Source organism: Dunckerocampus dactyliophorus, chromosome 8 (assembly GCF_027744805.1).
Source record: "Dunckerocampus dactyliophorus isolate RoL2022-P2 chromosome 8, RoL_Ddac_1.1, whole genome shotgun sequence".
Lineage (NCBI taxonomy): Eukaryota > Metazoa > Chordata > Actinopteri > Syngnathiformes > Syngnathidae > Dunckerocampus > Dunckerocampus dactyliophorus.
This window is the reverse complement of record NC_072826.1, coordinates 29,810,651-29,825,972: the sequence shown is the minus strand read 5'-3', so window position 1 is coordinate 29,825,972 and position 15,322 is coordinate 29,810,651. Positions and strand designations below refer to the sequence as shown.

The window sequence follows — 15,322 nt, the reverse complement described above, 5'->3', positions numbered from 1 at the left end:
CTAGCACGGCTATGTTGTAAAAAAGTGTCTATATTTGGACATTGAAATGTTACATGTAAAGCATGTCTACTTTTGTTGTGAAATTAACAATATTTTCTCTGATAATTTTGTCATGATTTCTACTAAGAATTAAAGAATGATGTCTGAAATTGGTTTCTAATGTGTAACTAGAAAATTCTTGCAAAACCACCCATCAAAGTTCATACTTTAACTTTTAGCCGTTCAAGTAGTGGCACATATATCAGGTCAAAAAAAGGTGCCAAGTAAAAGTACTTACGAGTGGAAGGTTCTTGGGAAGTGCTTTTTAAGTTGTGTTTCCTCATCCTCGCTCCCTTCACTGGCACTCCTGATGTTTTTGATGATTTTTCACTAATTCTGCGTTCGTATACCAGCACAATCACAAAGCTGTGGCGTGTAAGGTGGTCTCACCAAGATGGCGGCGATCAAAAAAATCTGGCTTCAAATTTTGGCGCGTGAAAACAATAGGTTGCTCGATCCAGTCTTTTTTTTAGATCAGTGAGATAACAGCATAAAGTCGGCACCGATTTATGTGCATTACATTTAAGAAAGAGTGAACTTGGGAGGGTTGCTATGGGAAATGGAAGATGTCTCGAGCTCTGGTATGTTGGGTGTGTGTTTTGCAATGTTTGAAGTGTTGTGTTTATAACATTACCAAGGTCTATCCACCAGTTTGAAATTTTACCCAAAATGCAACACTTGGGTACCCTTGATCTGAGCCATGCACTTATGCTTGTATGACCATTCTTAATGAATGGTAAAAGCCTCAGAGGTTCCACTGTGAAACCACCAGGTGGCAGCATCACACCTTTGGAGAAAGTGCAGCACATTTGAAAGGGACCCGGTCTGAAATGCACGGGCTGTCACGCCAGTTGAAAAGCGCTACAGTTTGGATGTAAGCAGGCATCTTACCGGGCCTGTGCAGGTCTCCATTCCCTCCTGGACTTTACACTCGGAGTGACAGCGCATGCATTCTCCCGAAGCGTCAGCAAACTCTCTCCTCTCCCTGCATGCAGAGCGAGAAGTATCTCAATATGCTGACACGGCAGAACAGCAGCAAACAATTCAAGCAAGTGGAAAATTGTGAAGACTGACCCGGTCAAGAACATGCAATCTGCCACACAAGTTCCTCCTCTGCTGTACTTCTTGCAGGACAGGCACTGGTCCGGCCCCGGGCCCCAGCAGCCGTCAGAGGAGCACAGGGGGTCGCACACGTGTCCCTCCTCAACTACTCCCCAAAACAAAACGGAAATACGTCATCCAATCTGTGACATGCCATGGAACAGCATTGAGGACCCAGCCTGACTCACCGCACTCAGTTCTTGGCCGGTTCTCCTTGATGTCAATGTACTTCTGCCGCCGCTGTGGACGCGAGCTGCTGCTCAGGATGCGCGTCCAGTTGACCGTGTCGTGGTAGCACAGGTTCTTGTTGCCCGTGATGTAGACGCTGCCATCGTTGATTTTTTGCAGAGAGCGTAAGCCCAGAGAGGTCAGAGAGGGGATCTTCATCACCAGCAGGGAGTAGCCCCTGCAAAAATAAGAATCATGACTGACGTGAACATGCCGCAAGAGCAGCTTTAAAGTTCCAAATGAGAGGTGGACGCATGAAAATATTACTATACCTTCTTGAGCTCACTCCTCTAAATTGGTTTTAAGGGATAAAAAAAACAAACACACAACATGATCATGAGATTGAGCTTGACATTTGTGTTACAGTTAACATCGGGGAGAAAAAAAACATCAAATCACCTGTACAGTGATCGGCCTTGGATGGTCTGCAGGTTGGAGAAGACAGAGAGATCCGTCATGTTTTCGGGCCACGATTGGATACTGAGGATGTCTGAAAATGTCGTGTGGGTTCAGTGGCCAGAGCGGCGGGAGGGGCAAAAAAAAAATGCAATCGGAGTAAAAACACACACCTGTGATCTCCTGCACCGTGTTGAAGATTTTCAGCTTCTCCGGATCGAGGGCTGGCACGCCTTTGTAGTCGTCACTACAGAGAGGGACACCGATAGAGTGTGAGATCACTCAGAGAGCAACCAACCGGCCTTTTACTACACCATCCGTACTGGAACACACAAATGCTTCTACACATGTGCAGAATGCGTCTACATCCGGTCGGCCTATTTTTCGGCAGTCACGTGTTAGGAAACTGGATTTGTACCACACTATGCAATATCCAGTGGTGTGAAAAAGTGTTTGCACCCTTCCCGATCTCTTATTTTTTTGCATGTTTGTCACACTTAAAATGTTTCAGATCATCAAACAAATGTAAATATTAGTCAATGACAACACAACTCAACACTTTATGCACTTTTTAAATGAAACTTTTTATTATTAAGGGAGAAAAAAATCCAAACCTACATGGCCCTGTGTGAAAAAGTGATTTCCCCCCTGTTAAAACATCACCTAATTGAGATTTATCAGTGTGGAAAAGGTTATAAAGACATTTCTAAAGCTTTGGGAGTTCAGCCAACCACAGTGAGAGCCATTATCCACAAATGGCCAAAACATGGAACAGTGGTGAACCTTCCCAGGAGTGGACGATCAACCAAAATGACCCCAAGAGCGCAGCGACGACTCATCCGAGAGGTCCCAAAAGACCCCTCAGCAACATCAACAACAAAGTTGAACTTTTTGGAAGGTGTGTGTCCCATTACATCTGGCGTAAAAGTCACACCGAAAAAGCATCATAGCAACAGTAAAGTATGGTGGTGGTAGTGTGATGTTCTGGGGCTGTTTTGCTGCTTCAGGATCTGGAAGACTTGCTGTGATAAATGGAAGCATGAATTGTGCTGAAGGAGAATGTTGGTGACCTCAAGCTGAAAGCAAATTGGGTTCTGTAGCAGGACAATGATCCAAAACACACCAGCAAGTCCACCTCTGAATGGCTGAAGACTTTGGAGTGGCCTAGTTCAAGTCCTGATCTGAATCCTATTGAGATGCTGTGGCATGACCTTAAAAAGGAAAAGCCTCCAATGTGGCTGAATGACAACAATTGTGCAAAACTCCTCCCCAGCGCTGGAAGAGACTCATTGCAAGTTATCACAAACGCTTGATTGCAGTTGTTGCTGCTAAGGGGGGCCAACCACTTATTAGCTTTAGGGTGCCATCACTTTTTTACACAGGGACATGTAGCTTTGGATGTTTTTCTCCCTTAATAATAAAAAATTTCATTTAAAAAGTGCATAAAGTGTTGAGTTGTGTTGTCATTGACTAATATTTACATTTGTTGGATGATCTGAAACATTTAAGTGTGACAAACATGTAAAAAAAAAAAAAGAAATCAGGAAGGAGGAAAACACCTTATCACACCACTGTGTGGTAGGTGTTTTATCTTAAGAGATAGATCATGTCGACTTGTAACTTGCGTGCTGAAATAGTGCGTGAACCCCTGATATACATGTACAAGCTACATAAATACTCATATTTGTAATATATGGTACATGTATATTTTTTCAATGTTTATAATAGGAGGTAGATCTATGGGACTTTTAAAAGTAAGTGCTTACAGTTGTTTACATTCAAATATGTGTCGTCTTATATGGTTTATTGTATGTGTATTTGTATTTATTCATGTATATTATACAGTACGTGACCGATATAACGTCTAGGTCTGTGGCGCGTCTGCGCATGAGCAACATGCACCGCTTAAGTTATGTCGGGTCACGCTTGGTGAATAAAGACAACAGAAACGTCTGCATGCGAGAGAGTCACTAAGAAAATAACCCCCCGACATTTTAGTGTAACATAGATCTCGAGCATGTGCAGAACCGATCGTGTTTCCGGTACGGGTGACAGTAACACGGCCCATTAGAACCAAGATTCCTGTTACCCGTGGATCCCGGTCACCAGGAAGTGAAGACTGCCTTGGATCTTTGTGCAGTTGACAAAACCGTCAATGTTCCGAGCATCCACAGTCTGCCGGTCCAGAGTCCCTGTCCCGCGGCACGCTGACAAGGAGCATCACTTCAGTTATTCCTCGTGAGCCAGTGTTTCCCATACCTTCACTTGTTTGTGGAGGCAAATAGATTTGCTGCTACCTGCTGGCCCTCGCTCATAAACACATTATAACGTATTTGGTCTGCCAGAGAAAAAGATTTACATGTTTTGTGCAATCAGACCTCTTTACATCCGCTTTTGTTTTGAACATTTGTTTATCAAGTTTTAAGACATATGGTGGTTAATAGATTCCAGAACCATAATAAATGAATCTCCGCAACATCAGATTCAGTGTTAATACATAGAATATTTTCATACTCAGAGCATAGAAAACCTGTTTATGACTTCGTAAGTACAGTTTTTAACGTTATTAGAGACCTCTAGACAGTAAATAACACCCCTATAGTCACATTTACACTCCTATTACCCAATATAGTAGACGTAAGTGAAAATGAGACATATAAGACATAGAAAACCTGTTTAACACCTTCTAAATAAACTTTTTAACATTTTTAGAGCACTCTGGACATGAAATAACACCTATAGTCACCTTTACACTCCTATTATCCAATATAGTAGACATAAGTGAAAATGAGACATATAAGGCATTTGATTTGGCTCTTCTAATAGAGCTCTCGCTTTTTATAAGGATGTCTGATATAGACAGTATAACAGCCAAAGGAACATACTGTACATACCATTTATCCTGAGTTTCTATCATGAATAGGCTTGTCACAATAATCGATAAATCGATTAATCGAACAATTAAAACAAAAAAAAGGTTGATAATAAGGTTGTCCTCCGATTCAGCCACTTTGTGGAGAAGGGGCTACTGTGAGTGAGGTTACCATGAATGAAGGCACAGAAGCGGTGATTTCTGAGGCCGATGCCACAGCCGACAGCCCCAGCGTGGGAGTATTGCGGTTTTAAACAGAATGAACAAGGTGAGCGCATGAACAGACGGCCGACACGGACAGTTTTCTCAAATGGGAACAAAAACTACCGCTTGAGGTGCCTCGGGCTGCTCAGCCTTCATATGGACAGTCGAGGCTTACTCAGGCGTTTGGTCAGCTAATATAAACAAAGCCGTGCAAAATGGTGCGCGCTCAAAGGAAATGCAAACATTCAATTTGGGTACATGGCATACATGGCATCAATGTTTAACAACATACATGAGTCCAGCTAATGTGGCTCACACAGGTACACTATACTTGAGTACCCATCTAGTGGTTCAAATGTGATTTACGCCTCTAATGACAATCATGAAAAAATGGTCTCAAATGGATGTTGAGGGACTGTCTTGGCTGACATTGCGTGGAAGTCAGGAACAGTACTCTGGATTGGCAGACTGGGGTGGTGGTCCCCCTTTTCAAGAGGGTGTGTTCCAACTATTGGGGGATCACACTCCTCAGCCTCCCTGGGAAAGTCTATTCCAGGGTGCTGGAGAGAAGGATACAACCGTTAGTCTAACCTCAGCTGTGGTTTTCGTCCTGGTCGCAGAACACCGGACCAGCTGGAGGGTACTTGGGAGTTTGCCCAACCGGTCTACATGTGCTTTGTGGACTTGGAAAAGGCATTGGACCGTGTCCCTCGCGGTGCTCTGAGGGCTGCTCAGGGAGTCCAGGACTGGTGGCGTGCTACTACGTGCCATTCGGTCCTTGTAGAACTAAAGCAGGAGCCTGGTTGGCATTGCCAGCAGTAAGTCTAGCCTGTTTCCGGTGAACGTTGGCCTCCGCCAAGGCTGCCGTTTGGCACCAATTATGTTCATCATTTTCATGGAAAGAATTTCTAGGCGAAGTCAAGGAGTCGAGGGAGTCCAGTTCGGGGGTCTTAGGATCTGGTCTCTGCTATTTGCAGACGATGTGGTCCTGATGGCCTCATTGGGCTGTGACCTTCAGTGTCTACTGGGGAGGTTTGCATCTGAGTGTGAAGCTTCTGGGATGAGACTCCACCTCCAAATCCGAGTCCATGGTTCTCAGTCGGAAAAGGGTGGATTATGTCTCACAGCGGGCCTGGGAGCGCCTTGGTGTCCTCCCGGTGGAGCTGGAAAAGGTGGCCGGGGACCGGGAGGTCTTGGCTTCCCTACTGAGACTGCTGCCTCCGCGACCCGGATAAGCGGAGGAAAATGGATGGATGGATGGATGGTATCAAAAAATGTTGTTGATAAAATGGATTATCAACCATAATTTGTAGCACATTCCTCGACCAGCAAAATTTGTTATTGTGACAGGCCTAATCATGAAAATGTTATGTATTTATACAATATACAATGTTTCTCTCAGGGGTTTTTTTATTCCTGCATTTGTTCATTGATCTTTAGTCTTCTGATTTATGTTACTGTATATCGAATTTATTCATTGAACGATTACTTCACATGTCAAACACAGGAAGCCAACAAGTAATTGCTCCTTTTTGGGCAGGCTGAACTGTGTAAATGTAAACATGTGATGTACAGTAACCCCTCGTCTGTCAAGGTTAATTGGTTGCAAACATGCTCGTGATAAGTGAACTTCCAGAAAGTAGAATTACTTATTTATAAACAGGATATTTTTGTAGTGAGAGCAGAGAAAACCTTTTGTAAGACCTTCTAAATATGCTTTTTAACATTATTAGAGCCCTCTAGACATGAAATAACACCCCTATAGTCATCTTGACACTCCTGTTACCCAACACAGTAGACATAATAGAAGAAAATAAGAAATAAATAAGACAGGAATTGATGCTGGGGGCTCAGAGTTGAGTTTTATCTTGGCGTGAGTTATGGCCGCACCAGTATCCCGTGTTAGGGATTATTGTGCCTGTTGTGGGATAATTCAAAGCCGCAATAAAAGCATGTTGGTGCTTGTGTGTCTCACCTAACATTACAGTAACGTTACTGACACTGAGTGACCAGTGCACAATACCACATATCATCACAATATCTTTGAATTGTGTCTTCTGAATGCCTTATATTTGCATTTGACTTCATTTTGCCATTTTTATGCTTGAAAATGCTTAATTTAGGCAAAAAATATGAAAAACTTGCTTAAATATGCATATTTATTGACTAATAAATGGCCGTATTCAACCACAAAAAGGGGTGATTTATTCATTAATATATTTTTCAATAACCGAGATAGAGTGATGGGATTGCTACCGGTATATGGTAAAGTTTTAGTGTGGTACAACCAGCGGTCATTTGAACATGAATGAATGAGTCCTACCTTTCGGACAGAGGCCTCCACAGGGCTCGCACTTTTTCACACTGTTTTTCTCCACCTCCATTTTACCTGAGGGACAGTTGCTCACGCAGGAGCTGCCATCCACCACAAAGTTTGCTGTGACAGGAGAGCAGAGATGTTTGGGAAAAACAGCACTCGGTAGGGGCTGGGCGGAGGGATCCGATATCCACAGTATCGGATCCACACTTGCGTGATGTTATTGTTATTTTTCATTCTTCAATGTTTATTTTCACACATCTGTTTATTAGTTCTTGGTAGGTAGGATGCTGTGTAAAGGGGGCATAAGAAGTACTCACTGGGACACTGGGCAACACAGATAGAGCCGTATTGATACTTGGCGTTGGGGTTGGGCTCCAGTTTGAACGTGTGCTTGTTGTAGATGACCGTCTGAGGACACTGAGGGACGCAGGAACCCGAGTTGTTGAAGTTCCTGCAAGCCTGCAAAAAGCAAACGGGGTTGCTCTGACACGTGTCCCGGTCAGGGGAGCTGAAGCAGACATCATGGGAGGGGGAAAAAGACTCACAAAGCAGTCGGTATCCAAGGGTCCCGTGCAGCCTCCAGCGCACTCGTTGTGGCAACACTCGCTAGGGTTTCTGCCAAAGCAGCGGCCGTTGCACTGAGGGGCGCAGATTGTCTTTGTCACTGGGGGACATTTAAGGATATGTTCATTTCATAATCACACATACAAGGGGCGGTAAAAACACAGCGACGCCACTCACAGATCTGACACGTGTCGTTTCCTGGACCCCAACACGGTACGTCTTCGCATGCTTCACTGCAGGGCTCTGATATGAACATACAGTCAGTATTAGAGGACGTCTGTTACAATCACTGTATGACAAATAGCACAGATCGATCATTCAGTCATACTTAAAGAGCATTACGAGCATACAGTATGATGCATATTCGACTAGGTGCCCCCACAAAAATGTATAACCACACTTTGACAGTAGTTAATTATGCTACTGTAACCCATAAATACCCAGAGACATTTGTGCTTTTCATTTCCCATCCTTTGGGGTCCCTAGAGGACAAAAAAGTCTACTCCAGATGAATATTCTTTTTGACATTTTTTGCTTTTATCTCTCAATCTACTAGAGTTCTAATAAAAAAAAACAATCCTCTAAATGCCGATTTGTTTAACTGATGTCACTGTTTTTGCTTTGAAGAATTCTAAACAAAATGACTTATTTTTAATGTAATAATTGTTCGGCTGGTTGGGGCTTTATGCTTAAGATCAGGCATAACTATACATACAATTAGTAGTGAAATTGATTTTGATGCTTTGTTGTTTTTTTTTGCAGGTTCAGACTCCAAATTTCCCACCCTTTGGGGTCCCCAGAGGACAACTCTCCCCCCAACGACTTCCATTATAAGCACTATTTTTCAACGCACTGGAATTAGACAATAATTTTTCTCATTTCAGGGTTTCATTTGGTTGAAAATAAGTCCAATTTGTCATATTTACTGTTTAGAACAGATTGGACAATTTTCACATTTGAGGTTATATTGTTTCCTACAGGAAAAAAAAAAACATTGACTTCCATTATAAGTACTATTTTTCACCCGCATCGTAATTAGACAATAGAAACGCGCATTTTCTAGGTTCAGACTTTCAATTTGTTGAAAATGAGTCCAATTTGTCATATTTACTGTTTAGAATGACATTGGACAATTTTCACAAGTGTTTTCCTACCGGACTTAGTAACTGTGGTGGCTTCCGGTGGGGGCAGGGCTTATGGCAGGGGTCGGGAACCTTTTTGGCTAAGAGAGCCATGAAAGCCACATATTTTAAAATGTATTTCCGTGAGAGCCATATCATATTTTTTAACACCGAATACAACCAAATGTGTGTATACAGTATTTAAGGAATACTAGCAATTTTAGAATATCAGTCTCTGAATGTATTCTTTGTAAAAATGTTGTTATATTGAAGCTAACCAATAATAAATAACTTTTTACCATTAATGCAACTTCTGGTGCTGCATGGTTTTGTGACCTACTCCGTATCTTTCTTTCTTTTCCTTTTTCATCAAAAGGGTTGTCTCTTCACAATTAGCTAGCTGACTATTTGATTAAAGAAGGTTTGATTAAAGGAGGGACAACCCCAATAATAATCAAGTTTTGGTGTCTGACACGGAAAACATGGGAAGGACAGCTGGCATTGCGCTAGAAAAAAAAATGGATGGGTTAAAATGCATTACAATGCATATTTTGAATTTTGTAATGTTTCTGTTTCTGTAATGTTTTACTTTAAAATGTCAGGAAAACAAATTAAAATAAACACATTTTATGGTGTTAAGAAATGTCTGAGAGCCAGATGCAGTCATCAAAAGAGCCACAACTGGCTCCCGAGCCATAGGTTCCCTACCCCTGGCTTATGGCGTCATGGTCCGTGATAACCAGGAAAGATTTACACAGTTATTATTTTGGAAAAAGCAAAGCAAATATTTTTAGAACTCTAATAAAACAAGCTGCTCTGCTGTTGCTGCTTGATGTGGTGTTTCATATCTATTTATAATATATATATTTCATATATTCATTCATAATGGGTGAACTGTACCGAGCAGCTTATTAGCATTTTTTGCTATTCTGACAAACAATCGTAATAATAGATTTCCCAAACTTGTTTTATATGAACTCATTGCAGAAGTATGGTAAGAGCAGTTGAATTGTAACATTTGACACCCTATTTAAGCATTAGCGTTGCTAAATGGCTTTAAAATGACCTTTACTGGCAAAAAATAAGCTGTCGGAAATGAGCTAGCTTACCCGACACGCAGCCATTTTGGGGAAAGTCGTGACAGTCACATGACGACAACTACATTTTTTTTCTAATACTGTATGTCGTTTTGGGACATAATGGCTTAAAAGTCGAGCACAAAGCTGTACAGAACCCATTTTAGGACATTTAAAGGGTGGGATAACTTTCAAAACACAACTGAAGCGACCAAATTCTGTAATTTATATGTCTAAATAGAAATGTGCTAAAGAAACACTGCCTGCATTTGCACTATCAGGCAAAATATGAGGGCACCTTATTTTTAGACGCAGATATAGAAACACAAAATACATTCAAATGTACAGTACTGATGCATAGTGTCTGCTGATGTTCATCATTTTATTTTAACATGTGAGCTACTATCTCATTTAACATCCATCCATCCATTTTCTATACCACTTCTTCCTCATTAGGGTCGCAGGGGCATGCTGGAGCCTATCCCAGCTGACTTCGGGCGACAGGCGGGGTACACCAGGGTCGCCAGCCAATCGCAGGGCACATATAGACAAACAATTTAGAGTCGCCAATTAACCTGCATGTTTTTGGAATGTGGGAGGAAGCCGGAGTACCCGGAGAAAACCCACGCGCACACGGGGAGAACATGCAAACTCCACACAGAAATGCCCAAGGGAGAATCAAACCCAGGTCTTCCCGATCTCCAAGCTGTTACTGTGTTGGCCAACGTGCTAACCACTAGACCCTTCTCATTTAACATTTACAGGTAAATTTAAAAATGATAATATACAAAAATTAATAATGAATTTATTAAGACGCGAAACTGTAGTGATGTGTCGATCACGAACGAATCGGCTCTAATAGCCGGCTCTTTGAAATGAACGATAAGAGCTGGCTCATGCTGTTGGGAACCAATTGGGAGCCACTTAGTTTTCCCTCGTCTTTTTTTACTGCTAAAGGCGAAACCACCACCATTTGGCGGTTAGGGTTAGAGTTAGGGGTTAGGACAAAGTCAAAATAAACAACTCAATCAGGACATTTAGCATTCCTGGTAAATTGCGCTATTATTCTCCATATTAGCATGCTAGCAGTTAGCATTGTTAGCATGCTAACATTAGCACAGTAAAATTTTTTTCCATTTCCATGTCTATTAAAATATGAAGACACTTAGCGCTACCATGCTAGGTGTTGAATGTTAGCATGACAATGTTAGCATAGTAGCCTTTTTCGCTGTTTTTAAGTACAGACTTTATAAGTACAGACAGAGGAACACGCCATGCTAAGTGGTAGCATGCCAGCAATGCTACTATGCTAATGTTAGCATGTTAGCATTTTTATCCATTTTCATTAGTTTTAACATTGGCAGTTTCAATTTTATGAGTATTAAAATATGAATACACTTAGCGTCTACCATGCTAGGTACATCCGTGTTACATTTCAGCACGTTTTCGCACAGTTTCAGCACGATTCTTCTGACATTGCATACCTCTAGTTTGTTTTAATATTTTTGACTTTGAAAACATGCGGTACAACTACCAAAAAAACATCAGATAGTATTTTTGTCTCATCCTTTTCACTCACTGTCAGGTCCGTTGTCGTCGATGACGATCGGCGCCGTGCTGTCCTTCACGATGTCGAGCCAGGTGACCCGTGGGGCGTAGCTCAGGTACTTATTCTGGATGATCTCCACCCCTCCCTCCAGTATCTCTGCGTTGGGCAGACATTGCACATGTAAATGAGGAGATACCACCGCTAACAAGCCGCAACACGTTCATGACTCATCCTATCAGTCTGGGATATTCTCTTTTTCTGTGGCGTAAACGGGCTCATGTTTCACTGGCAGTTGAGAGAGCGACATTGCTGTGACTTCACCACCACCACAGGTACGCTGAAGGCGTGTGGGTGGCGAGCTTGTTGGAACACCCACACGGCGCTCCCCGCCCACACGCTGAAACACGTGTAGCGCTCCGACGTAGAGTACGGCATACCACCTGGCTGCTTGCTCACCTGTCAGGTGCGTCAGGCCCAGTTCCTGCAGGCCGTGCAAGCCGTCCTTTTGGTAGTTGACCATCACGACCAAGGCGTACTGGTCGTCGTACAGGGTGGTGCCTCGGATGACGCGCAGGTGGTCCAGTGGCAGGCGGCTGAACTCGTTGATGGCAAACAGGATGTAGCCTGTCACCTCCCTGATTGACTGGGGGCGGGGTAAGGGGCGGGGTGGGGTTTGAAGGGGTTCAATCACACTCTTAATTGCCAACATACACAATCTCACACTTTTCACATTATATGATGTTAGATCACACTTTTGATTCGTATCATTTTCATTTTGTATTGAAACTTTTACCGACAAAGTAACATTGAAATCCCGAGTCAAAGTGCCAAGCAGACATTTGAGTATACAACTGCTACGAGCATTTATTTGAAATAAAAACAAATTTTTGCTTTTTATTTATTATTTTATTTACAGTAAATATACAGTATAAATATATACTATAATATAAATAACTTTAAAAAAAGAAAAATGTACATAAATGATAGTAATAAATTAATATATAGAATTTTTTTTAAACGCTAATTTTTTATGAAATTTTTAATTTTTTTTACTATAATTATATATATATATATATATAATTATATATAATTATATATACTATAATTATATACTATAATAGATAAAGAATAAATAATAATAATAATAATATAAATAAAAATAAAAAGTTAGTGTCTTTTTGTTTTTTTTCTATTTTATTCGTTATTTTTTTTACAATAAATATATAATATAATAGAAATAGATTTAAAAAATAAACATGCTCATAATTAATAGTAATAAAATGAATTTATATATATATATATATATATATATATTTTTTAAATACTACAAATAATAAAATAAAATAAAAGTCTCTTTGATTTTTAGATTATTTTTTCCTATAAATATGTACTACATATATACATATATATTTAAAAATAAATAAAAATGTAATAAATGTAAAATGCTGTGTGTGTATATAAAAATAAAAATAATAAAACGAAATTTAAAAAAAAGAGCACCTTTAATACACATTATTTCTAGCTTTCCACCGGCCACATAAAACGATATGGCGGGACAATTTTGGCCCCCGGGCCTTGCGTTTGACACTGCGTGTTAGATTCCACTTAATGTGTCGACTGATGAGTATAATTTGGTGAAGATGACGTCGGTGCTCCTGTTCAGCGGCTTTACCTGCAGGAAGGAGAAGTCTCTGGTGTGCTCCATCATGGTGATCTCAAGGTTCCCCATGACAATCTCACAGCCAGCGTACCTCTCCCTCATCAAGTTGTACTGGATGTCGGAATTCCCTGTCATGCTCAAATCGTTCAGGGTGCCGGTACACACCACCACTGAAAAAAAAGAAGAAGAAACATGTTTTGATTCAGTTTGCAACATAGCAAAAGGTCAAATAGTTTTCCCATAGAGTGGATGAGGAACAATAACTTCATTGTTATCTGTCCTATCCCAGGCCGTAGTGGAAATATTCACAAGAGCGGGGGTGTCTAAAGCTTTTCTAAGAAAAAAAACAACAAAAAAACTGAATGAAGCTGACACCACTTTGATTTGATATTGGCCTTTCGGTTAGTAAATACACCAATCCAATGTAGGACAAGAAATGCAGAGAAGTTAGACGTGTTTCAAGAAAAAAAACCCAGCCTTGTGTCATAATTGATCAAGTAAATAGCATCAGTGCTCTACCAAGTTAATTTATGTTTCAGAATAAACCGTGGGCCCACCAAAAAACACCCTGTGGGTTGAATATTGGCCCCGTGCTGCACGCGAGCAGTCCAGCATCAATAACAAGCAGAGTGACACAATAGAAAAAGTGATGCTTGATGATTGCAAATGTATAAAAAGTATTCACAGCCTGCACCTGTGGCAGTCATCACAGGATGAAGCCTTTATGAGTGCGATACAAAGTGGATTTCATGTTGCAAGAAGGCAGACTGTGGCGTCGTGTGCACACAATGAATGTCTGTGCTGTAAGAAGGAGTGTATGTGCGGGGGGAGGGTGGGGGGGGGTACAGTACATGTAGATAAGGCCTTGTTTATGTGCACTTCAGGCTGCTTTGCTATTCAAATGTCCACCGGCACAGAAGCCTCGGAAAAAAGTCAGTGTGTGTGTTCAACTACCTATTGATGATCTATCAGTTGGATTATTATGGCACAGCACTCCAGACATATGGAGGATCTTTCACCAGATTTTTGGCACTACACTAGGTCCCCAACTTAGGAACACCCGACTAGCGAACATTCACGGATACGAACACAAGCCGACTGGTCTATATTTTATTACATTTTGCCTTGCAGTCGCTCAATCAGTATTTATACTGCTACTGTACATGCTTGACCAGTAGAGGGCACTGTGACACTGCTAATGGGACCAACAGAGGCAGCGTTAGAGCTAATGGGATCAACAGAGGAAGAGTTAGACGCTGGGGAGATAAAGCTAAATGGAAAGCTAAATTGTACAACCCGGACAGAGCGTGTGATTAAAGTTTATGAAGAGTTAATAGGCCTGCTTAATTCTACACCACCCACAGAACACTACCTCTTTTAGAAGAGTCTAACGACGATGACCATTTGTCCTTTTTTTCAATAACCAATTGTGTTCGTAAGTTGGGGACTTAGTGTATAGGTTCCTAAAACCAGCAGCGCGCTGTCATATAGAGGATCTTTGACTCGCAATTTTGGCAGTTTGTCCTAAAAAAAAACAGTAGAGCAACATATAGACAATCATTGACTAGTCTTTTTGGCCATAGGTCCTTAAAAAGATCACTTTTGGCAGTTGTTTTTTAAAAACAGAAGAGTCCTGTCATATAGAGGATCTTTGAGTCGCACTTTCCTAAAAACAACAGAATGCTGTCATATAGTGGATCTTTCACCAGCGTTTTTGGCAGTTAGTCCTTTTTTTTTTTTAACCCCTGTCCTGTCCAGCCTTTAAAGCAGATAGAATTGTACATCTAAATGCCGTCAAGTGCTCAACAGATTTACTCTGCCAGGGAGAAGTGTAATATTATTTGGGGGGCGGGAGGGGGATGAGAAGGGGACAAAAAAAAGAGAGACAAGGACAACAGCAGCAACAACAACAATTGTGACAACAAGAACAGAACAACAGAAACATACAGAACTACATCAGCAAATAAATGTCTGTGACAACTATAAAGACAAACAAGGACATAAGGACAAAGGACAAAATAATATCAACAACCACAATGACAACGCTGTCAATGACAATCACACATAATAGCAGTCATGAAATGATGAACTATGATAGTGATCACAATGACAATACTGCATTGAAACAGTCACACATAATAGTAGTAATGAAATGATGAACTATGATAGTGATCACAATGACAATACTGCAT

The 15,322-nt window shown here is 41.2% G+C and overlaps 1 protein-coding gene across 1 annotated transcript in view; it reads right to left on the bottom strand.

Moving 5' to 3' along the window:
- The window catches only part of LOC129186044 (receptor tyrosine-protein kinase erbB-3-like), a 37,330-nt gene that overhangs the window by 14,756 nt on the left and 7,252 nt on the right, over nt 1-15,322 (bottom strand). Inside the window, exons 2-15 of the mRNA XM_054783859.1 lie at nt 13,143-13,300; nt 11,927-12,113; nt 11,501-11,626; nt 7,902-7,967; nt 7,706-7,824; nt 7,478-7,619; nt 7,164-7,277; nt 3,854-3,971; nt 1,938-2,011; nt 1,768-1,858; nt 1,641-1,658; nt 1,329-1,546; nt 1,114-1,246; nt 931-1,024 (exon numbers count right to left, since the gene is read on the bottom strand). Coding sequence (XP_054639834.1) covers nt 931-1,024; nt 1,114-1,246; nt 1,329-1,546; nt 1,641-1,658; nt 1,768-1,858; nt 1,938-2,011; nt 3,854-3,971; nt 7,164-7,277; nt 7,478-7,619; nt 7,706-7,824; nt 7,902-7,967; nt 11,501-11,626; nt 11,927-12,113; nt 13,143-13,300 — 1,658 coding nt within the window. The remainder of the gene's footprint in view (nt 1-930; nt 1,025-1,113; nt 1,247-1,328; nt 1,547-1,640; nt 1,659-1,767; nt 1,859-1,937; nt 2,012-3,853; nt 3,972-7,163; nt 7,278-7,477; nt 7,620-7,705; nt 7,825-7,901; nt 7,968-11,500; nt 11,627-11,926; nt 12,114-13,142; nt 13,301-15,322) is intronic.